At 36.4% G+C, this 25,410-nt stretch overlaps 9 protein-coding genes across 9 annotated transcripts; 1 reads left to right on the forward strand and 8 right to left on the reverse strand.

The window, feature by feature from the left end:
* Positions 1-89: 89 nt before the first annotated feature.
* Positions 90-2,444, reverse strand: LSM04_009081 (DnaJ-like protein C11; the record flags this gene model as incomplete). Its single annotated transcript, XM_067331336.1, has 1 exon — positions 90-2,444. One exon carries the CDS (start codon positions 2,442-2,444, stop codon positions 90-92), a length of 2,355 nt encoding a protein of 784 aa, XP_067192258.1.
* An 817-nt stretch (positions 2,445-3,261) lies between these two features.
* On the reverse strand, positions 3,262-4,893 carry LSM04_002940 (Pleckstrin homology domain; the record flags this gene model as incomplete). The annotated part of the gene is made up of 1 exon (XM_067331337.1): positions 3,262-4,893. One exon carries the CDS (start codon positions 4,891-4,893, stop codon positions 3,262-3,264), a length of 1,632 nt encoding a protein of 543 aa, XP_067192120.1.
* Positions 4,894-5,340: 447 nt separating this feature from the next.
* Positions 5,341-8,676, reverse strand: LSM04_005069 (uncharacterized protein; the record flags this gene model as incomplete). Its single annotated transcript, XM_067331338.1, has 1 exon — positions 5,341-8,676. The coding sequence occupies one exon, from the start codon at positions 8,674-8,676 to the stop codon at positions 5,341-5,343; it is 3,336 nt and encodes a 1,111-aa protein (XP_067192161.1).
* A 568-nt stretch (positions 8,677-9,244) lies between these two features.
* Positions 9,245-10,954, reverse strand: LSM04_005490 (Nmd3; the record flags this gene model as incomplete). Its single annotated transcript, XM_067331339.1, has 1 exon — positions 9,245-10,954. The coding sequence occupies one exon, from the start codon at positions 10,952-10,954 to the stop codon at positions 9,245-9,247; it is 1,710 nt and encodes a 569-aa protein (XP_067192172.1).
* Positions 10,955-14,491: 3,537 nt separating this feature from the next.
* LSM04_008131 (Protein kinase domain) lies at positions 14,492-17,149 on the reverse strand (the record flags this gene model as incomplete). Its single annotated transcript, XM_067331340.1, has 1 exon — positions 14,492-17,149. The coding sequence occupies one exon, from the start codon at positions 17,147-17,149 to the stop codon at positions 14,492-14,494; it is 2,658 nt and encodes an 885-aa protein (XP_067192241.1).
* A 1,143-nt stretch (positions 17,150-18,292) lies between these two features.
* LSM04_007323 (Polycystin cation channel) lies at positions 18,293-19,786 on the reverse strand (the record flags this gene model as incomplete). The annotated part of the gene is made up of 1 exon (XM_067331341.1): positions 18,293-19,786. The coding sequence occupies one exon, from the start codon at positions 19,784-19,786 to the stop codon at positions 18,293-18,295; it is 1,494 nt and encodes a 497-aa protein (XP_067192218.1).
* A 230-nt stretch (positions 19,787-20,016) lies between these two features.
* Positions 20,017-21,450, reverse strand: LSM04_000455 (Glucosidase 2 subunit beta-like; the record flags this gene model as incomplete). The annotated part of the gene is made up of 1 exon (XM_067331342.1): positions 20,017-21,450. One exon carries the CDS (start codon positions 21,448-21,450, stop codon positions 20,017-20,019), a length of 1,434 nt encoding a protein of 477 aa, XP_067192063.1.
* Positions 21,451-21,962: 512 nt separating this feature from the next.
* LSM04_005446 (uncharacterized protein) lies at positions 21,963-23,189 on the reverse strand (the record flags this gene model as incomplete). Its single annotated transcript, XM_067331344.1, has 1 exon — positions 21,963-23,189. The coding sequence occupies one exon, from the start codon at positions 23,187-23,189 to the stop codon at positions 21,963-21,965; it is 1,227 nt and encodes a 408-aa protein (XP_067192171.1).
* A 1,006-nt stretch (positions 23,190-24,195) lies between these two features.
* Positions 24,196-25,347, forward strand: LSM04_007760 (uncharacterized protein; the record flags this gene model as incomplete). The annotated part of the gene is made up of 1 exon (XM_067331345.1): positions 24,196-25,347. The coding sequence occupies one exon, from the start codon at positions 24,196-24,198 to the stop codon at positions 25,345-25,347; it is 1,152 nt and encodes a 383-aa protein (XP_067192231.1).
* Positions 25,348-25,410: the final 63 nt, after the last annotated feature.

A 25,410-nucleotide genomic window follows, 5' to 3' on the forward strand; every position in this document is an offset into this window, starting at 1 on the left:
TTGTAATATATATATATATATATATATATATATATATATATGTATATATGTATATATGAAGATTTGATAAGTGAGAATACATATATTCTTTATGAATCTACCAAGTGTTCTCGCTGTGGAAGTTGCACGGCATCCTCATCATTTACAACCACAACATGACGCTTATGACGAAACCAATAAACAATCTTCAGTTCTTTCTTCTCTGATGTAAATGGATCAGGATCTGCGAATCCAGCAAGTCGACTTTTTGACCCACCTGGTAATGAAAGTTGTGAATCATGTACAAAATTTTGAAGTGCCACTGTCACATCTAATACTAATAATGAAGCTATATCGTCCTCTTCCTTCTCTTCATCACCATCTCCTACGATACCTCCATTATTCATGTGAGTTTTATTTGATGATATAGTTTCCTTTTGTCTCCACCAACATCTCCACCATGGTACATGTTGTGTATTATTATTATTATTATTATTATTTATGGTTCCATTCTTTTTATGTTGTTGAAGTGCCTGTGGATAGCGTGGATTTAGCACACCATACTTCGCGTTGATAATAACAAGTCCGCCAACCCTTTCCTCCGCTAAATGACTCCTCATAGAACTTAATTCAATAGCCTTTTGTTCACGTATCGCACGCATTCGTGCCACATCCATTTCCGCTCGATGTTCTATTCGTCGTTTCGTATAGAGAGCTGCCACTTTTCTGTTACGATAAGGTCTCCATAGTAATTGAGCCATGCGATAAATAAGAAATGGTGCAGAAACCCAAAGTGCAACATATTGCACACCTGAACTGTAAAAGGCTACAAATGGAATACGAATACTATGTTGTCCTTGGGCGTATAATAAACGAAATTCATTTATTCCTACACTTGCAATACGTCGTCCTGATGGAGAATTAGAATTTCCAGAAAGGGTTAATAAGGATGAAAAACCAATACCAATACGATGATATTTAGAAATTCCATACCAAAAGTCAAAACCAACATTTAAACCTCCAACAAGATTTAAATGAGCGAAAGGTTCAATATATCCTTTTTTAGATTTTGACTCTTTCTCTCTATCATCATGAAATACAATAGGCATTTCTCTAGAAACTCCGAGATGCAAATTACCGTTCCCAGTGTGAACATAAATGCGATTAAATACATTATTTGACGTTATTCCCACAATATAGGATGAAAAACTACCATATTGTGTAAGAGACATATCCAAATTATTTTTTAACGTCCATGTATCTGATAATTTTCGCTGTAAACTCAACCTATACTTTTGTAGTACACCTTGTCTACCAATGAGATGAGCTCCTGTACCAAGTGTCCACACAGGATTAAGTGCACGCTCTCGATCAATGTAAAAATCCCCTCCAACCTTTGAAAAATCATATGTAGTCTTATATGTAGTAATCTCATCTGAGGAGTAACGAAGAATTCCTTTACAACCCATATTCATTCCACCTTTTGTATGATTTGCTCGTGTTACAAATTCTGCAAGAGCATTCGGTGATACAGCATGATGAAATGAGTGTTTAAAAACTAAACTCTCCGCTTGTAATCCCATGAAAAAATTTCGCATGGATCTTAATACACCAATCACACTTTCTCTCTCCGATTCCATATGATGATTTTCATTTGTAGTACTAACACCTGCATGACCCATTTTTTCCCATAACGTACGTTGTAATTCTGGTGGTGGTAAAAGTACAATTTGTTTACTTCCATCCAATATAACTTCTTTTGCAGAAAACTGAGCAATAACGGTATTTCGAACTCCACTTCTTCCACTTTCTCCTGCTGTTGCTACTGGTGCTGTATGAGAAGTATTATTTGATTCATCATATTCATTTCCTCCCTCTGTTTCTGTTTCACTTTCACTTTCACTTTCCGTTTCCACATCAGGGGAAGATTTTACTACATTGTGTTCCTTCACCGTTGATTGTACAGGAGCCGCCCTCTGTGGTTTTCTTGAAAGAAAAAGATGTGCAAAGGAATATACAATGGATATTTCAGATTTTGTTGAAAGGGTTTTTGACAATCGCAGTACCTCCGCTTCTTGATCCAATAATTCCAGGTAACGTGCGATATCTTCTCGTCGGTTAATAGATTGAGGAATGAGAGCTAAACGGCTTACACCAAGTTGTCCTCCCACATCATATGCCACTCGTTGTTTTGGATCGGAAAGTACCGTGTATGCATCTTGTAAATTCTGAAAACGTTCATTCATTAACTGTACAGTATCTGTAGACTCTCCACTGTGTTTATCTGCATGATACGTCTTACTTAAATGCAAGAAGGCTTGACGAATTTCTCTTTGAGATGCATCTTGTGAGATTCCAAGTGCTGCGTAATACCCACAGGGATCTGGATCAAATCTTTTATCCGTTGTATCAACACCACTCAAAAGCACATGTTCTCGTGCATTTTCATCCTCATAATCCGTCATTTTTTTTTTCTTTGTTATTGTGTTTGTCTTTTCCCTCGCTTTTTTTTCTATTTTTTATTCTTTATAGTATTATATTCTTCTTATTGATGTTGTTTCTTTAGTTTCTAAACTAGCTTTGACTCTATTTTCACAGTGCACCTATAAAAGATGCTCCGTTTTTTCTTTTTTTTTTTTGGGGGGGGGCCTGTTGTAACCCTCCTTTTTCCTTCGTTTTCCCCCTTGCTCTAGGAAACACCTACACAATTCCACTCGCACACTACAGAAACAACAATAACAAAAAAAAAGAGAAAGGAAAGAAAATATCAAGAATGAAAAAAGCAAATATCTGATTAAGTGTACCAGTTCATAGATATAGATATATTCAAAAGCCATGACTGCTTCTTTTTTTTTTTTCTTTCATCAATGTAATAGAATAAAACTGAATACACTTTAAAAAAAAAAGAAAAACAACCGATAAATACAAAAAAAAAAAATAGTCTTCATATAAATATACAAAACTTCCCAAGAAAGAGAGAGTAAAAGAGAAAGAAAGATCCGTAAAAAGAGAGAACCCCCAAGAGCAAAAGTGTACTAAGGTGTTGTGATAGCATACGAAAGAATAAGGAAAAGTCGATAAGTTTAAAAACAAAGAAACAAAAAAAATAAATAAATAACAATCGCAAGAAGGGGAAAGGCCACACAAACCTGGTTTCCCCATCCATTAACCACTACCCTTTTTCCATGGTTCCTCCGTTAATGTTCTTTCTCTCCTCTCTTTCTCTCTTTCCTTCTTTCTCTTTCATCTACACACATAGATTGATAATATTACCGGCTATTTCTAATCACTTGGTAATACTTGACCACGTGTATTACTTAATATGGCTCCACCCGCTGCAGAATGTAATGATTTTTCGTAACCGTGTAAAACGGCATGCAATGGACTACTACTTGCTCTCCAATCACTCACATTTGTTGTTCTGGCAGCCGCTTGTGACTCTGGAGAACCCCATAGTTTAGACCATCTAGCTGAAGACCCCATTGTAGATATTATATTTCCTAAGGCATTGAACCAGAAATCAAATTTATCACGCATCTCTGTAGCAAACACAGTAGTACATTCTTCTCTAAGAAAAGTAAGACGATAAAAGGTACGTTGTGTTGACTCATCAAACAAACAATCGGGACGAACATCTACAATTTCATTAAGTTTTAAATGAGAAAGAAATACATATGATGATCGTGGGCTCGGTCCCCATACTATTAAATCTTGTCGTATATCAAGCCAGACAAAACGTTTATGAACTTTACCACGCCGTGTCCACTTAAGAAACCAATCACCAGACTGTAACAATCTAAGAAAAGCAGGAGGAATCGGATATGCTGTAGATCTAGCAGGATTCATCTGTATGAAAACCTCTTTAGATTGACCTTTGCCGAACTCACCATCTGATACACGTTGAAATCCTGACCAACCATTTAAATCGGCTTTGTATGTAGAAAAAGTACTTGGTGCACTATATTCAGGAGAACAGCAAAACTCCTCAAAAGTTTGACGGCGAAACGGATTTTGTTGGGTAAAGGCACTCTGAATAACAAAATTTTGCTGACGTCGCCGTTGCTCCTGTTTTTCTTCCTGTGGTGCATGTCCCTGTGATGGTACCACATTATTATTAATAATACCACTACTTCGATCACGAGTCACACTCTTGTAAGGCATCTCATTCCTCTTTGAATTGCGATTACTGATTGTTGAATAGTAAGAACTGCCAGATTGATATAACTGTTTCGCCGGATGACGATCATGCGGTAATTGTGTTTCACGAGAGGAAAAATTCGCATCGGAGGTTCTCGTAGAAGTTGATACTTGATCCGCCTCTGTATGAATTACAACAGTTGTGGAATTTGGTCCACGTGAGTCTGGTGCTCGTGGTTGGGCTTTACTTTGATTTGCTGTTGTTGCTTCACGTGGTACACGTCGTGGCGGTTGCGGTTTTCTATTTCCCTCACTTGTATTTAGTACTATTGGTCGTTTTTGTTGTTGTTGTTGTTGTTGTTGTTGTTGTTTGTTTGTTTCTTCTTGTTGTTGTGGCGATGTCTCTTGAATAACAATATCTGAGAAAGATGTACGTGCTGAGACTAATCTTACTGTTGGTGGGGGTAAAGGTGGTGGAAGTGTATCGTGTGGAATTCCGACCGCATCATTATTACTATTAGGATCATTCAATTCACGATAAACACCACTTTGATTTTTATAGTGCGAGGGATAAGAAGATGGAATTGTGTTGGAATGTTCCCAGGCACTTTGACTGTGTTCTTTACTTCTCTCTGGATGTTCATATTGATTGTATGAATGATAATTATTATAATTATTATCTTTTCTTTCTTCTTCTTCTTCTTTTACAACTTCGTATGGGTTTAGGACGGGCGGGGCGAGTACTCTACGCCTACTGGGATGGGAGACGTTTGACATTAAATGTGCGTCCACACTCAAAGAAAGAGTAATGGTTTCTAAAGCAAATGAAGTATATCAAGAAAAGAAAAAGAGTGCGTGTACTATCAAGAAAAAGAATAATGACAATGTAATCAGTAGTTTTTAGAAAGGGGAAGAGCAGCAGTACATTACTAGTCACCACCATTATAATAAAAACATATCCAGGAATGTGTATTGTTATTATTATTATTTTTTTTTTTTTTGAAGAGGTGAATGGTTGCAATCCAAGTAAGAAACTCTGTATCAATAGATATTATTTTTTAGAGAATGTATTTTTTAAAAAAAGTAAATAAATAAATACAGTAACAATATTAAACCAGTTGATAACACCAAAAAGAATAATGTGAAAAAAAAGGAGTCAAGGTGTGAAAGGATATTTCTTTAAATAAATTAAAAAAAAAAAAATAGAAACTACTCAAGATTATTTCAAGAGAGAAGCTTCAATGCACGTTGCACTACCCGTTGTTGCACTGAAACAAATAAATCGCTAATTTCGTCATGACTACTCATACTAGATAAGAGACGAACAATATGTTTTGCATTCTCATCATCATTATCATCACTATCAATCATATGTACAGCAGATGTTATGGTTTCTGTGAAATCTGAGAACCAAAAATCATCATCATCGTGATGACAAACATCAAGTAAAGAACGACGTCCTAAATGGGCCACGGTTACGGCACATGTCCAGAGAAATATTTCCCACAATTCACGTGGTTCAGCCGATTCCATAATATCGTTTATATCGTTTTTTTCATTATTCATAGATGAATTCGCAGTCGTTGTAGTAATTCTCTTTGTTGTTGTTGTTAAGAGGAGAAGGCGGCGGAGTAGCAACTGAGGAAGTTCTGGTACGTGTACAAAGACATGTGGTGTGGATGTAAATATCACTCGCAGTATTCGACACACATGTGAAGGCAATACATCTGCAGATGAAAGAAGCAACAATTGATCATAACACTCTCTAAAGAAGGCACAAACCGGTGAACTTCGCATAAATCTCATCATTTCTCCATTTCCCTCTAATTCCCCTCCTTGCGATAACGATCGCTGATTCACCGCCAAAGTGTATATCTCTCGCAGTATGGCAAAGGGCCTTTTCTGTGTAGAATACCCCACCACAAACATTCTTCTCCTATTTTCTTCTACTTTTTCTTGTTGAAGTAATAACGGTGTGAGAAGTTCCACGTGGGCGGTGAGTGTATTCGCTGGTGTGCATTTCCGCAGTAAACACCGTTGAGAAGGCGAGGTGAGAAATCCACAGGCCTCATCTGCAAGTGTAGACAAGTCCTTGATATCTATCTCTTCTATCAAAGAAGACGTGGTGTTTATTATATACGAATAAGAAAGGGTATGAGTATATGTATCCATAAGGGAATGTGAAGAAGAATAGGAATAAGCATAAGAGAGTCGTTGAATACTTGCAGAGAGTGGTAATAATAGATGATAAAGACATTGTGCTATTGGTGGATGTGTCGCAATAGACCTAGCGTGTAATAATAGACGTAAGAGTTGTGTGTCGACTTCGGAGGATGGTACTTGAAGGGCATGGTGTATGTATGTAAGACACATACTACGCAGCTGTTGACATTGTTGTTCATATATAGGGTGACTATTATTATCATTATTATTATTATTATTATTATTATTATTATTATTATTATTATTATTAGTAGTAGTAGTAGTAGTAGTAGTAGTAGTAGTAGTAGTATTCTTAGTATTGTTATGATTAACATGGGAAATATGCTTTTCCCCTCTTGTAGAATTGAGTGATTCGAGAAACTCTATCAGAGACCATGCAGGAGGTGTTGGTTGATGAGATGTATCAAACAGAGAGGGAAATGCCGTGCATGTGGCATTCCATAATCTATGCAGTAAAGAGTAATAATAATGTTTTTCTTGTTTTTCCTGATCTATGTTAGTTGATGATATCGGCCAAGTTTGCATACATTTCACAAGTATTAAATAAAAGGAAAGTGGTAACACAATTTGTGTATGCATCGTATTACTAATACTATCACTGTTACTTTTACTACTTGTAAAGTAACGTAGGGCATCTGAAAGCAATGTGATCTGTATATCTATATCATTAACATTATTCTCTTCAAGTACTTGTGATAAGGCACGTAGTACTTCAGCTGCCTCACAGCACTTACACCATTCTTCTACTGCTAAAGAAACCCCCATATTATATAATTTAGACTTCTCATTTCTTGTTAATAAGATACTCTGCAAGAGAGATCGTATCGTATCAAGTCCTTTTTGTAGAATAACTTCTTTACTCCTGTGAATAGAGTCTTTTGTTTTAGAATAACTACATTGGTACAAGGAAAGACACATCGCTAATGTATGCAATACCTCCACACAGTATTTACGGAAGTCTGATATTATTATATTATTATATAATGGTTTATCAACACCTAAACAGTTTAGATACAATGATGAAGAGGAGATCTTAATAACATCCCGTGCAAAGTATGCGGTGATTTCTACTACGGTTTGAAGCCAATGGTGAATAGGTATAATCCACCAATATTGTCTCTCCTCTACGGTGTGACTGAGAAAAGTATTAAATAGTGAATGTGTTTCTATCATTATGTCGTATACAACACGTGCACGGAAATATTCCTCCCCTTGTTTTAAGGGTTGAAGAAGAAGTATGCGTGATGCCTTTACACCGTAAAAGAAAATCTCACACAAGATATTGTGAAATGCTGAAAAGCACTTACCATACAATCGCAAACACTTTCCCGCTAAAGAACCCAATTTGTACAGCTGTAACAATAAGTGATGATCAGAATATTGTTCTTCTTCGTGTTTGTGTTGTATCAAGGTAAGAGATTCAAGTGATATTCTTTCTTTTATATGAGACGACCAGTGAAGTATAATATCTTGTACAAATGGTTTGAGTACCAACGAGAGAAGTTCCAAACGTCGTGGTTTTAACGAAAGTGTTGAGTAATGTAGAAAATTAGCCACATCCACTAATAGTTGAAACTTCTCACAAAGACGATGAAACTGTTCCTCTTCATGAGACACCTTGTGTGATTTCTTCTCAAAATTATTTCTTTCCAATAAATCCTTCCACAATAAATTCTGTTCTTTTTCTCCCTCTTCTTGTTGTTGTTTACGTCTGCGCAAGTTAATATATAATGCTGTGAATAATGTCTCTTCCATTGGCCCCCACTGGGTGATGGCGGTTCTGTGACGATCCACACACCCACCAATACTCTTTTCCGCACCCTCAAGAATATTAATATTAATACCATTCATAGTATTATTACTATTATTATTATTATTATTATTATTATTATTATTATTATTATTATTATTATTATTATTATTATTATTATTATTATTATTATTATTATTATTATTATTATTATTAGTAGTAGTAGTAGTAGTAGTAGTATTAGTATTATTATTATTATTATTATTATTATTATTATTATTATTAGTAGTAGTAGTAGTAGTAGTAGTAGTAGTAGTAGTAGTAGTAGTAGTAGTAGTAGTAGTAGTACTAATAAATGTACGTTGATCTCGATAACCAGTTCGAAACAATGTCATAAGGTTAACTAGTGAAAGACGAATTCCATTTCCCTCCACACATCCCACGAGATGCGCCGCCACTCCACTATCTAAATACGGGTGTTCCTCACATAATAACTCCGCCGCTATGAGCGGTGTTATTGGTGCAAACGGCAATCGATCACGTAGTTTTGCATGTATTTGATGTATGATATGTGTTAGTCTATACATATCCCCTCTACCTTGTCCTTTTTAATATATATGTATTATGAAGGAAACCTCATACCAAGAGAGAGAGAGAGAGAGAAAAGAATATTAAGAAAGAGATGTGAAAAACATTCCTAATCGAGTACTGTTTACAAAAAGATCATTATGCACAAAAGGCGGCATCTCCAATAAAAAAATACGTATTTTTCTTTTCTTTTTTCCTGTTCATTCTTTAAGGGAAAAGGTGGTATTATCACTACTAATGTATGGCATTAACCATTTCCTTAAGCGCAGTTTCCTTAAAAATAAAAATAAAAAACAAATGAAGGTGAGTAACGTAAGATAGTGCATAACATGAAAATAAGTAACGTTTTTTTTTTTAAGAAGAAACAAGAAAAGCAAACACAAACACACACATACACACGAATGAAATTCCCCCAAACACCTTTTGTCCATTACTTTTAGTCAGTGATATTGTAATGACTGGTGATGATGTAAGTTTGTTTTTCTTCCTCCCATATACTCTTCTTGTAACCACTAGGATTGTATATATATATGAAAGACTCCTTCAGTCTCTTCTCTTCTCTTATCGCTACTCCGCTCGCTGCTTTTTCCGTAATTGTTCCTCTCCTTCATCCTCCTCTGCTCCCTCTGCTGCGGCATTCCGAGTGATATCATTATCAATCACGTCATCCTCAATGCGCAGTTCATCCAACAGCTCCTCCAATCCAATCTGCGGCACCTCATCATCATCATCATACTCTTCATCATTATTATGATTCTCTTCCATTCCTCCTCCCGTTTCTTGTTTATTCCCATTAAGATGATCACGTGTGCTTTGCCGTTCCCGCTGCTTCTCCTTCTTTCCATTTCGCTGCGCCAACTCTGATTCTAACATTCTATATATCGGCACATCCCGACGGAGTTCCGCATCCCGCTCGAGATCATCCTCAAACTCCCGCCGCTCCTCCTCCAACTCCTCCTGCAATTTCGCCGACCGGCCCATCGCGACGGGATCCACGACATCCAAATGTTTAATCTTCCACACTCGCTTGTGTCGCCGTGCCTTCTGGGCAGGGAAGTGTTTCCGCACGAGGACGACCTCCTGCAATTGCTCTGGTTTGTACCGCTGACTGTCCCACTCCTCATTGTTAAAGTTGGTTCCCTGCAGGAGATAGCCCATGGCGAGATCGCCGGGCTGAAGAATACCGCCGAGGTGCGAGGAGACAATCCACTCCCGCCCCGCCCCAACTTCACTGGAGAGACACACAGTAACAACACCGAGTTGATAACGTCCATTTGTGACTCCAGTTAAGCTACACTGCAGAACATAGAATTCGGTGAGTTGGCGGGAATTCATAAGTGGTTGGAATGGTTTTTTCCAGTAAAAGGCTCCAGTGAATTCACCGGCGCGAAGAGTTTTTGGATCTAGCAGCACAATACTGCTGTACACCTTATGCACCAAGACGAGTGGACCAAGACCACCAAGCTTGAGATAATAGTTTTGATATGGTAATAACAGTAAATCTTCGCGACATATTGGGGAAATCTCAAGTGAGAAGGTGTAGTGTTGAACGGCGGTGTTATTCTTGCTATCATGTGAGACAAGCTGAACAGCATCTCGTCGAGTAACAGGACTATTACGATTTAAAAACTCCAAAAAGTTCATAGCATGACTTTTATGGGCAAAAAAGAAATCCAATCCCTCTGGTTGGGATTCAATACGTGTAAAGTTCTCATGTAATTTATGTTTTAATATCATCTGTTCAAGATATAAGAATGTCTTTTTATGGGAAGCTTTCTGGCGTAATTGTACACACGCATCCCACTGGGGTTGTCCCGTTGCCACCTTTTGACAAGTTGGACACTGCTGCCAAAGTACCACATACTCCACCACACATGCCTGCTGAATCACAATATTACTCATCACCTCTTTCTGAAGTACAAGTTTCACCTTTAGCCGCTTAGAGTGTGGCTCTGTCCAGATGAACCCCGCATCTATTAACTTAAATACATTTCTACTCATACCTTTAATACGTTTAAGGCAGATAGTGAGTAATTCCCGACTTTCCAGATCTGCCCGGCTCCAGTACTGTGGTGGTTGTAAATAACGTGTACATTCTGGGCAGTAGACAATAATGTACTCCTTCTGCAGAGAGGCGGTGATGTCAACGTGGGAGCGTAAACAGCTAGGACACATATTACACGGATTACTGTCAATTAAGAGACCACACATGCAGCAAAGTACCTTGGGAACGATCCGCTCATCACGTTCATAGTTAAACTCAGCATCTAGTTCCATTTTTATTTTCTCTTTTTAAAATAGTTTCACTTATTATATAATTTATTCTGTTTATTTTATTTTATTTTTTCTTATTTCTTTTCCTTTATTTTTATATCAGTGGGTTGACGTTACTGTTTTTTTTTTTTAAGAAAAAGAAAAAACTACTGCTGAGGTAAATTGACGCCTATAGACTTTCACACACACAATACACACTTCTGTTCTGCTCCTTTTGATGTACGTAGAGAAGATGAAGAGACTCTTTGTGAATAGACTATACACACACACACACGAAATAGCAATAACAAGAAACTCACTTACTTACTCTCACTCACTTCGTTACTTTTTGTTTTTTCTTTTTTCTTTTTGTTTTTACTTTACGCGAATAACAGAAAAAAGCGTAAAAGGAACAAAAGAAAACGAAAAGGAAATGAAAAGAAAAAGAGAGAATATGTCAGTTTATGTGCGTTTGTTTGTTTGAGGAACAAGAAGTATTTTTTTCTTTTTATTAAGAAACTGCTGTTACTTTGGTGTTATCAGTTTCTATTATAACCTTCCTTACAACTGTTGGGGATATTGTCCACTAATAAATTATTATTTAACAAAGAAAATAAAAAAGGAAAATAAAAAAAAAGAAAGAAGTGCAGAAGACCATTAATAATAGAAAAGAAAAACCATAAAGCATCATTACAGTTGTTTAACGCGATACTCCATTCAGTGGAGCATGAACAGAGAAGATTAAATAAATAAATAAATGTAATGCATGAAAACCGTGAAGAAAACACATTTCGGCAAAGATGTACACTGTCACTTCACTGCAATCAACCAAATAGTAATAGCAGTTACAGATGCGTTGGTGCAGCGCAAATGAAAAAGTGTGGGATTATCAAGGCCGTAATAGTAATAAAGAAAAAGAAAAAGAAAAGGAGAAAAGAAAAAAAAGATGGAACAATACTTATAGGAGACACGACTGGAGTTAAAGTCTTTCCTACGGCGGTAATTTCACGAATGCGAGTCGCCGCACTTCGGCTTTTTCAAATATATAAATATAAATAAATACTTATTTTATTTATATACATATATATATATATATATATATATATATATATATATATATATATATATATATATATATATTTATTTATTTATTTATATATTACCATACCAACGGGAAAGAGAGAAAGAAAGAAAGAAACAGTAAAATAAAATGAAAACAAAACAAAAAAAATTCAGGCACCTCAGTATTTACATGAGAAAAACACCACTATGCCCTGCACCAGCATGCAAAGGCCAAGACCTAATAATAATAACAACAATGAGAGAGAGTGTGTGTAATAATAATAATAATTATTATTATTATTATTATTATTATTATTATTATTATTATTGTTGTTGTTAAAAACGTTATTATATATATTATATTGTTAAAATGTTTATTACGTTATTTATTTATTTTACTTATACAGTAATAATAACAATAACACCAATACCACTCACAAACACAGACAGACAGAAAAAAAAACAAAAAGAAAAAAACATGTCTCAAACACATACATACATACATGCCATACATATAAGTATAAGCAGAGACAGACATGTGTACAGGAAAAGAAAAAGAAAAAAGAAAAACAAGTAACAATGCGTAAACAAAAAAAAACAGCGGAGGGTCAATCTATGCTGTAAGTAGAGAGAAACACGTGTGACCAATAGAAATGAAAAAAAAAAAGCAAAAACAAAACACAAGAAAAAAAAACATTAACAATAACAACACTGTAAAACAAGGAATTTGAATCAAAAATCAAAACAAAAAAGAAAGAAATCACAGACATATATATATATATATATATATATATATATATATATTCCGTACATTTACCGTTTCTTCCTTTTTTTTTCTCTTTTTTCGTATCTTTTCCTCACAACTACGCAGTTCCATGCCCAATTGTGTTTTTATTTCGTATTTTTTCTTTTTTTTTCTTCTTCTTTTCTCTCAAATGACGTTTAATGGTTGACACTCATCAACGTTTCTCTATCCTCTACTCTTAAAGCGATGAGATTGTCTTCAATATTTAACAGAAATACATAGATAAATATAAATTTATATAAATATAAATATTTCTTGTAGATGATAGTGTCATGTTTTCTTTTCCCTTTTTCTTCTTCCTTTTCCTCTTTTCTCTTTGGTGCTCTTCTTTCATTTGTACGTACTCCATTGTGTTACCTTCCTTTCATCCTACTCATTCATATTATATATATATATATATAACTATATACATTGGATACACTACTGGCACAACTTAAGCTATGAAAACAATATATATACATATATATTTGTACCAAATCATATATTATTTATATAAATAAAACAAAAAAAAACAAAAACTAGGTGTGTTTGTGTGTCACAACTGAAATAGTTGTTGAAAAAGACAAAAAAAACGCTTATTTCCTTTCTTTCTTTTTCTCCATATATTTCTCCCATCTTCCACAGTCACTTTCATAGTCTTTTCTCTCCTGTCCTACGCACACACACGCACACTGCACGAATGGAGCCATATTTATATTTATATATTTATTTATATATAAACATATAATGAACTAACAAATAAATAGGAAGAGATAAGTAGAAGAAATCGAAAAAAAAAGCACACCAGAGAAAAAAAAAAGAATGAAGAGTGAAGAGTACAGAAGACGCGGTACGTAGTTCAAAAAAAAAAAAATGAAAACGAATAGGTAATAGAAATACGCATTCATAAAAATAAAAGAAGAAAAACCCACTAAAAAGAGAACAAAAAGTGGTGAAAAAAAACAACAGATCTAAGAATAGACAATGAGAAGTTTCGAACAGAAATGAAAAAAGAAAAATAAAAAAAAGTGTAAAAAGAAATCATCCATTTTTTCATATTGATCACCATCATCACACCTTTTTTTCTCTCTCGCTCTCTCAGACTCATATATATATATATATATATATATATATATAAGAAAAAACAAGCGCACAGATAGGCATTCTATTTGCCTTCTTTCTACATCTTTCTTTTTAATAATGTGTTATGGGTTAAAAGAAAAATCACAAGAAAACAGTGGCTCATTGACTACAACTGCTACTACTACATCCCACAATGACTTTTCTTTGCTTTATTTTTTCTTTCGTTTTCGTTTCTTACCTCAATTGTTTTTAATTGCCTGAAACTATTCTCTGTGCATGTACGTCTAGTGAAAAAAATGATACTCCCAGGGGACATCAAACAACAACAAAAAAAAAACAGAGTTATACCGCATTGTTATTTTTTTTTGTCTATTTTTTCCCTCACACTTTTTTTTTCTTCCTTCCTTTTCTTCTTCCGCCACCTCCTTTATTCCTCCTCAACTCTTATTAAACTCATTCCCCACAGCTCCCTTTATAAATGGAGTGAATGATAATAATAATGATAATAATAACAATGTCAATATCAACATCAATATCAATAATAATAATAATAATTAGTAAGAGAATAAAAACAAAAAACAAAAGAAAGAAGCACACACACACAAAAATAGATCCACAACAACAAATTACCTTTACTGACAAGTAACCTCTGAAAGCCAGACGTGTCCGAGGAGACAACGCGCCGATGGACGCTTGGATGGATCATATGTCTCCAGACAACGCATAATAAATCCCGCAGCATCTCTCGCCTCTGCGGGTGGTAAGTAAAGCTCCAATTCTCGTTCTAAATGTCGTCTTGGGTACAGACGGTATTTATCTGCATAGATAAAACGTCCATTTTCATCAAAATAACGATGAATATATCGTGGAGGTGGTCGATGTGGATCGCGTTTTGTACGAAGTTTTATGATTTCATCCGGTACAGGACCAAGAAGTTGCATCATCATGGCAAGATGTTCTATATCCATCATCCGCTCGTTTCTAGTGCGACGCTTGGGATCCATGAGAAAATCACCCGTAATAAGTTCATACACCATACAACCTACACTCCAAATATCTGTACGAGTATTGAAATCGAGTCCAATAATAATCTCTGGGGCACGATATTCACGTGTTTGAATCATAGTACCGCGAAGATTAGATACAGTGCCTGGTTTCTCCACTGGAAACTCTTTTTTACTTCCAACCAAACTTTTTAAAAGTACTTCTTCTTTTGTACCTTGTAATGTACTGGAAGATATAGCAGATGATGGTTTTAACGCAGCGGAGAGACCAAAGTCAGCAAGAAGTACTAAATGATTTGGATCACCCTGTGACATGGCTTCATGTATCTTTTCATACGGTACCATAGTAGAGCGTTCCTTGTTACGACGACAAAAAGTTTCAATCACATGAAGTACTCTTGGATCTGGTGAAGAGCAAAGAACATTTTCTGGTTTAATATCTGTATGAATAATATCAAGTCGATCAAGTTCCTTAAGGCCTACTAGCATTGAGGCTACAATTTCTTTTATCAGACGAATTTCTGATGCACTGCGAATACATTTTTTCGCTTTCATCTGATCAATGATACTGAGAAGATTAGATCCATGAAGTGGCATCACCATACAGACATGAGAACCATACTCTCCTTTAACTTCAAAACAATCCACAAGATCTGTGAGAGGAGTACCCGTTTCCGCCTGATTTCTAAGATAGCGAAGTAAATTAATTTCATATTGAGTACTTTTTGATACGGTATTATCACATTTTGCAATCTTTAAAGCAACAAAGGCTTGATGTGGTTTGCCTAGAGTTGTATGTAATGTATCATATGCCAACCATACGGTACTGAATTCACCCCAACCAAGTTTTTGTACAACCACATAACGTGAATTTAATTTTTTTCCTGGTGTAACTGACATATATCCTCCTTCATAGTATGCACTCTTATTCTCTTCGTAATGATTACGCCATCTTTGAACAAATTGTTGCATAATTGAACGTGAAGAAACAAAAGATAATCTTGGCCCAATATATAATGGGGTTTTTGTTACCAAATTACTTACAATATTTGAAGTATCCGTACTGGTTCGACTGCAATCACTGCTTTGTACAGGTGTTACACCCGCTGTTGCAGTCTCCGCTGCTGCAATAGATTGAGGTGCTGCTTCCACAGCTTCTTCCTTTTTGGTATCGCGATGTGGAGCTATTGAATGAATGGATGAATACATATTGGATACTGTTCCCATATTTGGCATTCTTCGTCGAGGATCAACACAAAGACTCTCATGAATAGGGAATTCACGATTAAGAGTAACATTTAAATCAATTCGATCTGTATTATTAAATCCACTATTATCTAACGAAGATGAGTCGTTTCTTACAGGATGGTAGTACTCTGGTGTTTGTTGACGACGCACCACTGGAGTCATAACTCTGTGAACATACTGTTTAGGAAAAGGTTCAGAAGTAACCTTCATACGCGCCGGAGAATTTTCCACTCGTGTCAACTCTCTTATAGGTTTATGCGTTATTTTAGTTGTTCGAACATTTGCACATTCTTGTTGAGAGACCCTCAAATTATATGAAGTTCCATCATCAGTATTGGATAAATCATTACTGCTGGTAACAAGGGAGTCATCATCTTTTCGATTACCCTTTATCTTCTGTCCTGCAACTTGTTGAACACGATAACTGTACTGCTGTACATACAGTTGTGGTTGTTGCTGTTGTTGTTGTTGTTCTTGTTCTTGTTCTTGTTCTTGTTGTAAAAAGCGAAACGGTGTTTGTCGAGCCGAGAATGGCCTGGAGGCTAATTGTACATCTAGCAATGGCGACTGCGCCGACGGTGTGGCGGAGTGACGAAGCGGGGAACCCAGGCCATTACTTCGGCCTAATGTAGAAGAGAGTGTCCGCCCAATCTGCGGCCCCGCCCGTTGACTTCCCCCCTGCGCTGAGGCGGAGAAGTAATCCGTTGGGGTGAGTTGATAACGCCGCTGGGCAACAATGGCGTAGCGGGGCGACATGGCCCCTCCTCCTCCACAGCTGCCGTTGGGGTTGGGGTTGCTGCTGGGCCGGTCACAACTGGCGCGGAGTCCGCGGGCGGCGACGATGGGGGACGAGCGGCGGCCGTAAATAGCGCTGCTGCGGCACTGCAGGGGACTCATCGGGGACATGACCCCCCGGTGGGCCTCGGCGGAGTCGATATACCACGAGCTCAGCGGACTGTGCATGGGGGTGTTCACGGCGAGACGGCAGGTGGGGTTTCGTAGAGGGGAGCCGTAGGCCTCAGCGCCGGCAGTGGCCATGGTATTGTAATTTCTCTCTTTCGTTGCTTTAATTGTTGTTGTTGTTTTTTTGTTTTTGTTTTTTTTTTTGTTTGTTTTTTCTTGCCCCGTCTTTCGCTCGTGCGTCCTTCGCTCTTTTCCTTTTTCCTTCGCCTTCTTTCCTTCAGATCTGGTCCTTCCAAAGTACTATATATATCTATAATATATATATTTGGTACTTGATTCACAGAGGCAAGACTATGTCTCCTTCGCTTTCCTTTTCTTGTCTTGAGGGTCCTTCACCACACAAAGAGACACAAGAAGCGCACGCAAGAGCCCAGTGCGTCTGAAAAAAAAAAAAAATTCTTTTTTCCCTCCGCTTAAAAAACTAGACTATTTCCAGAACTTCTTTTGTTTATTTTTGTACTTCTTTTCTTTTACTCTTTTTTTTCTTCCCTATGCACGCAAAGGAACGCGTATGGCGATAATATCACGTGACTCAAGAAGGAAAAAAAAAGATAAAACGCAACAACCCCCACGCACCAAAAGAAGAGTATTAAATATACGTGTGGTTGGTTTGTGAGTTATTGTCGCTATTTGCGTTGCTATTTCACCCTTTTTTTTTTTCTTCTTTTCTTTTTCTCCTACCTCTGTGGTTTTCTGCCTCTCCTCTCTTTCTTATTTGAGTCGATTTCCCAGTGTGTTCACAATATTCACAAGAAAAAAATAATGAATTCTTGAACCAGAATAATAATAATAATAATAATAATAATAATAATAATAATAATAATAATAATAATAATAATAATAATAAACTAAGAGGTGGGAAAGAAAAAAAAGAACCACTATTTCTTCCTACGTTCACGTTTTGCGTTCTAATAGTAATAAAAGAAAAACAAGAAAACGGAGAAAAAAATAAATAAAGGATACAATACTCTGGAGATATGAGAAAACACAATCAGTCAAGAAAACAAGATACACATCTCTTTCTCTCTTTGAAATCAGACTCATAGTAATTATATAATAAAAGAAATTGGACGGGCAGAAAATAAAATAAAGCCTTTCACAAGTCTCGCAAAAAAAAAAAAAAAAAAAAAAAAAACGGAAATTATACTACTGGGCGACACATTCCCTCTCTCTCCCACTGACACAACCTTTTATAAAACGAAAACAGAAAAAAAGTTTTTAGCCACGTAACTTCTGTAGAATATCATTTAATTCTTCAATGCTTACAGTAGGTGCACCACGAGCTGCTTCATTTTTCTCTCTGCATGCCGCTGTGTGCATTCGCACAGCATATGTATAAGAATCTTGAATAATGCTGTGTGCGATATTAAGCACGTTACAAATAAAAAAGATGAGAAAAGTTGCGATAAATAAGCGTCCAAAGAACAACTGCAGGGTATAACTAGATTGATCCATTACCAAAAAAGTGTCAATAATGTTGTCGCCAAACATTGCGCAAATAAGAGTTACAATAGAAGATGGAATGGTACCAAAATAACCTCCATACATTCCAAAAACAGTGTTGCCACAAATAGAGTACCCAAGCATGATAGGAAAAATAGCCACAAGGTACATAAATAACTGACGCCAAGCCGTTAAAAATCCTTCAATAACAATATAACGAGTAGGAAACAGTATTAAAATAGAAATTAAACGCACACAATTTATAAGTGTACAAAAACCAAGTAGAATTGTCGCAGCCTGCTCCCCACCAAAAGACGTCCTTGGCAAAAATTGGTTAACAAGTGAAGTTATACTAAACGTAATTACCAGAAAATCTGAAATAAAACCAAGCCAACGCCAACCACCCTCTTTAGAAGGTTTATCATACACTGGTGTATCTTCAGAGCGGTTACTTTCTCTATGGAGATTTCTCGCAATGACTAAACCGGAAAATCGAGGAAATGTGCGAATACGAAGAAGAAAACCCAATAACACTAATGGTAAAAGAGAGGAACATATAATAACGGGGAAACGTTGAGGTATATTTTTTTCCACGCAATCAAGTGAAACTTTCATGTTCATTACAGATGCATGACCAGACAAATCAAAAGTAAATTCGGCGAACCAAGCTCTTGGAAATGGTGTACCATCATGGTCTCTTACCAAGGAAAAAAGGGAAAATGATAACTTAGCGCTTATTAATTGATCAAACAGTTCTCCCATTACCGAAGCTCGACATGGTATATAATATGATCCATCTACATCCTTTTGTGGTTTGCATGGTACACTTTCATTTATTAAAGAACTTGGATTTGTAAAGGGGCCCAATGGATTATTTTCTAGAATTTCATAGGTTTCACTAAGAACAGTTGTATAGGCTGATGATCCGTAATATCCTTCATGAAAAGTTAACTTTAGAATAGGAGCCAATGGTGTCTCATTTCCCATACCATATGTGTAGTGCATAAATACTCCACTTCCAGAATATGGTATATCATAATAAGCCTCAGTTATACTTTTAAAAGTATCCAGAAACTCTTCAATTGTTTCAATTTGTTTTTCAAGTTCGGTGTTAGATTTTCCTTCAGCTCCAAATAATAATGCTGAAAGTTCAAAACGACTATCTATACGATCCTGATTTCGAATAGTTTGATAGCCAAATGCAAAAGCAAGCAGAAGTCCTAATGTTATACAAGTAATTGTAAACTGAATCAAAACGTTTTTCGTCATTTCCCTTTTGCTATTTTTCGTTTTCTTCTATTCGATTTTTTTCCCTTAAAAGTGAAATAAAGAACTTCGAGATAGGAACAAAAAAAAAACCAAGAACAAATCACTTAGGGAAAGAAGAACATTCAGGTTTTAGTGTCTCTCTTCTGTTCTTCCATATTTTTTCTCAGTTTCCACTATATATATATTTCGTAAGTGCTCAGTAAAGATAATAAAAAAAACAATGGAACATTTTATTCGCAAACCGCAGGGGTTTGAAAAACCATGGAATACTTGCACATAGAAGGTTCCTCAGCTGGCGTCAACTTGTTCTCTGGGCCACAGACTAAATGAACGTCAGTAGAACGAGTAGCACCATTCCAACAACGGTCACCATTGTCAAATATCATGTGCGTATAATCACTTGTACTTGACCAAACAGAATAAGTATTCTCGCCAAATCGACCCCATCTTCCCAGAGATGGACCACTTTTTGTACCTTTATCGTATTGATGTACATCCCTAAAAGGACACATTTCATACGTATATGACACAAAATCAATCGTAAAACACTCACCCTCAAGAGTCCTTATTAAATCTTCTGTAGTGATATTTCTACTCAATCGATCCTTTAATGTTTTTACTGTTAAAGAAAGTTCATTTAACTTTTCACGAGATTCTTTTAGTTCAGTACGTAATTCCCGCGCTTCAGGTAACTCAAAGGTGGATCCATCATCCATTTTAAAATCCTCATCGTCAATAATTTCATCATCACCACCTCCTTTTTCACAAACTGATGAACAGCTAAAAGGAGGATAATCACATCCTCTTTCAAAAACGAGACTTGAATTTGTTACGTTATTAAAACACTCACAAAATCCGGATACTTCAGAGATAAGTTCATCACATCCCTTATCTTCTTCCAAAACATTTTCAGTTTCACAATCTTCTTTAGTATGCCATCTTATACAAGAGAAAGAAGAATTGGATGTACTATTTTCTTTAGGTTTGGCTTCCTTTTCTTTTTTCCATTTTTCAAAAGCAATATCATATTCTTCACGCAAACGCTTTTTTTCTTCATTCTCTTTTTCCTCTAAAGGCAAAAGTTTTGAGGAAATTTCTTCAACTGATTTATTTAATCTCTCAACTTCAGGTAAACTTTTTTCAAGTTTAACCTTATCCTTTTCACGGATTTCCTTGGCTTTCTCTGACATTTTTTTCTTTTCAAGAATTCCTGCACTTCGTATTCTTTCTGCCTCCAAAATTCTCTTTTCTTCCTTTTCTTGAAACTCAGCACAAATATTTGGACAATCTTTAGCTCCAGAATATTCATCAGATCCATCACAACAATCGCATATTCCATCATTGACTCGGGTATGAGGTATCTCTTGGAATTTAAAACCTTCATTCTTACATCTAAAATTCCAATTAGAAGGAAATTTAACTTTCATTTGCCGACTAGTACAAGCAGAAGTTCCAGGTTCATCACTTCCGTCAGGGCAATCACAATAGTCATCATTCACCTGGTTCCCAATTATTGAAATATTAGAATTCAAACACTTAAAAGTATCCTCAGGCTTAATTGAAGCGAATTTTTCCAAAAGAGCATCTTGCACTCCGTATGATGGTGGTACCGCCGCACATTCAGGTATAAACAAAGAAATAAAAAACAATAGTAAAAGCATCATGGTAAAATTATCTTACTATAAATGGCACTTATTTTTTTATAAATAAAATTTAAAAAAAGAAAAAAGAAAAGAATTAAAAAAAAAAAAAGAAAGGACGCGAAAAAATAAGGGAAAAGTATGGAAAAATAAAAAAGAAGATTCCGATACAATAAATAAATAACTATATAAATTCAAACTCCCGCATATAACTGTGGTATACCCTTCTTAGTAACCTCAGTACAAACGATAATCAGTGAACAGGTCCATCTTACTTTTCTTGTTTCAGCTTTTTCTTTGTTTTCGAACTCGCTTAAAATTTTATTGTATAGCTGAAAACGTTACGTTTTTTTCTTTTCCCCACATCAACTCCTTTTTTTTTTCTTTTTAGATATATATATATATATATATATATATATATATATATCTTTATTCTTTCACACATCTCTGTTCTGTTTTTTTTTTGTCTTCTATATAGTATATATATATTCTGACCATTAACTGCGATATAAAGGAAACTTATCCCCCTAGTACGGTCACAAATCGCTCTTTGGCGATGAACCAGAGTTAAACGCGTGTAAATCAAGTTCATCCAATAACGGTGTTAAACTTTCCGTTGAGGCAGCAGGAGTTCCCACAACATTAGCATCTTGTAAAGTCCTAAGCAATGACTCATCAGCTTGAAGTTGTGGAATTCCAGTTTGTCGAACATATTCTCTAACAGTTTTTCTCCATAATTCTGACGTTGGAGAAGCAATTGTTCTCATCGGAGATGTAAGTGTTAGAGAAGGAGGTACCTCTGGAGCCTGATTTTTACCCGTTTCAACCAAAAAGAGGAGGTGTTCAGCTTCCTCATCTATTTGGACAGCTAAATGTTGTGGATTATGAAGATCCATCTGCTTGCTCGAGGAAACTGCTCGTCGATCCTGAGTGTGTATTCCCTTACAGTGCTCATCCACACATCCATTGTTATTACATGAATATTGTTGAATTCGAAACGCTTGTTCGAGTCTTCCATCCGTATAAAGAGTTTTAAAAAAAGGAATCCATTTTCCATGAGACTGTACCGTTACTTTATTACCATAACGAGCAAAGAAAATAGAATCCTTAACTCGATGAAGAATCTGCGATCTGGGTAATTTTTCTTCTTTCAATACCTCAATGAGGCGCATAAAAAAATTGGTGCGATGACGTACTGGTCCAGCCTCATGCAAGTGAAGTTGGTTGCATGCAAAGTCTTGATAGCACTTTTGATCTGCCAAATGAAGATTACAAAATGCCCCTTTTGGTTCTCGTGGAATTTTACGTTGAGAAGGTGCCTGAGGGCCGCGAATGCCACTTTGTTGGTCGAGAAGTAGTAGTAACTTCTCGCAAAGAGCGCTAGAATCCATTATCCCACCATCAGACAAACAACCTAAAATAGTTAATCGCGCTTCTACAGCGCATCTCGCCCCTTCTTGATTTTCTTGATCCACATGATCTAAATATATCTTTTGAATGGCCTCATAAGTTCGAAGCCAAACTACAGCCGAACTTTCGGATGCACTTTGTGCATACATATGCAGAATTGTTACAAGCAATCCCACTGTGGGTTCAAATACGTCAGGAAGTTTCGTGGCATCATACGTTATGACATTTCCCAGCACTGGTAGACCATTATCATCCACACGCGAGAGATAGGAGCGAAAGTCCAAACCCATATCAAGTACTTGCAACGTAGTTTCTGGGCATGATAATGTGAGGTTTGGTCTTCTTCGCGACATCGCTACTCTCAAAAACCATTTTTTATAAGAACAATATATAAAAGAAAAGGTAGACAGCAAATAAAAAAAAAAATAATAAAATAGAAACAAAACATTCCTCACATGTACATTATATATAATTAAGAAAAAGAAATAAAAAATAAATAAATAAAAGGAAAAATAATTGGCACTACATTCATTCTATCTGGAACAAAAGATCAGTGAGCTTCTCCATAGCGGGGCTTTACCACGAGCGTCACTCATGCAACTTTCACAAACTCAAAAAAAAAATTTGAACCCATCAGCAGAAATATAATCAGTTTTCTGCGGGATATCAAAAGACAAAAAAAAACAGAAAAAAAAAACAAAAAAATAATCAAAAACAATACCATGGGTTATTCTGGTGTTGCAAGTTGCAGAAAAAGTATACCACCACCGTCATTTCCCCAAAAAGAAAAGAAAGCCTTTGAACGCCACGACAAGGTTTCTCAACCCAATAAGATCCACCATCGAAAAATAAAAAAACAAGAAAAAACAATTAAGGATTCTAGCACGGGCGGCCCCCACTCCATTTCCCCACAACAAACCGACTTCATTCCATCGCGCCGCTGGCGGCGACGGCGCCGACACGACCACCACAACAACTACAAAAAAAAAAGAAACCCCCAAGGAGAACCGCACCAAACACGGCCCCGAAAGAAAACGCGAAACACGACCGCTCTGGTAAAAAAAAAAAAAAAACGTTTCCACCGACGGGCGAGCCGCAGGAAAAGCCCCACCGCCGCCTTTTAAAAATTTCTTTTGGATTTGCGTTGGGCGGCGCGCCGGGGGAGACCTTGACCCGGGCCCAACGGCTCCCCTTCATCCCCTTGCCTCTTTTCCCCGCCCCCCTCCAGAGCGAGGGCGCCATTTTTCTTTTTTTCTTCTTTTTTCCTTTTTTCTTTTTCACCGTTCACTGCAAACGCATTTAGGCCCTAGCAATCTCCAAAGCGACCCTCCCCGCCACCCCCTGCGCGGCGAATTTTCTATGAACAAGACTGGTGCTGGTGAAACCTGGTTTCTCGGCGGTGCAAAAAATGGTGTTTATAAAACTGTGAGGAACAGAGTTTCTTCCACACGACCTGCACATTTTGGAACTGTACAAGATTTTTGCTCTAAACACAATGAAAAACGTACACGCCAAATGTTACTTAACAGCGTAAAGATGTGTCCCATGTGCGGAAAGCCTTGTGCAGTAACCCTTTTTTCTTGCAATCGCTGTAATGCTTCTTTGGACAATGTAGGAAGTAGTGAAACACCCAATCTTTTTTCTGCCTTTATGCTTGGTATAGAAAACAGTGGTAGTTTTCCTCTTAAAATATCTATTCGGTATGAAACAGAATCTATGCTTGTATTTGATGACCCTCTTGCGCTTTCTCCTGCACATTTTTGTGCCATTCCTACCAAAGATTTTATACCTGATTGGCGATACCTTCTCTATAAACCCAAACGGGGTCTTGAATTAGTAAAATCTCTTGTTAACGCTTGTCATAATGTTCTTACAGAACAATTTCTAGAAAATAAAGAATGGAAAATGTCTGTATTACAAGGATCTGAAATAGATATTAATCAAGATATCCTTATGGGTTTTAACTATCCACCATCTCAAAATCAGTTGCATGTACAGTATATTACTCCACCATTAATGCCTCATCAATATTTTATGCATTGTCGTGGTCAACATTTTACCTTTAAACGTTTTTTCCCTATTGGCTACGTTGAACAATGTTTGGGAGCACTAGTAGAGAAGAGTGATCTTCTGGAGGCTAGTAATTCTCTTCTGGAGTTATCTATTGATGATTTGGTTGCGAAGTTGGATAAGGATTGTGGTATTTCCTATAAAACTGAGCACAGCATATTTTTTTCACGTGTTGAGAAATTACAAAGTAAGTTAGGAAGATGGACAACAGAAAACTTTGAGGGTGTTTATCAGCTTCCAGATAATGCCAATGACAAGAAGGGAAAACTTTTATTCAAACCATACAATGGAGAAAGCAATTATGTTGATGAACCACTGGCTATTAACGAAGAGAAAAAAAGACTTCAGAACTATGGTAGAGAATATGATGAAAATGGGAACCCAAGTGGTGGATTTTATCACTTCCCCAAGTCATTAGATGAGATCAATATGTGGTGTTAGTTTTCGATTCCTTGAACTATAGGAGAAGTATGTGAATGCTTTTCTTGTAGCCAGAATCATAGG

This window comes from Trypanosoma melophagium (assembly GCF_022059095.1).
Source record: "Trypanosoma melophagium isolate St. Kilda chromosome Unknown ctg20segment0, whole genome shotgun sequence".
Lineage (NCBI taxonomy): Eukaryota > Euglenozoa > Kinetoplastea > Trypanosomatida > Trypanosomatidae > Trypanosoma > Trypanosoma melophagium.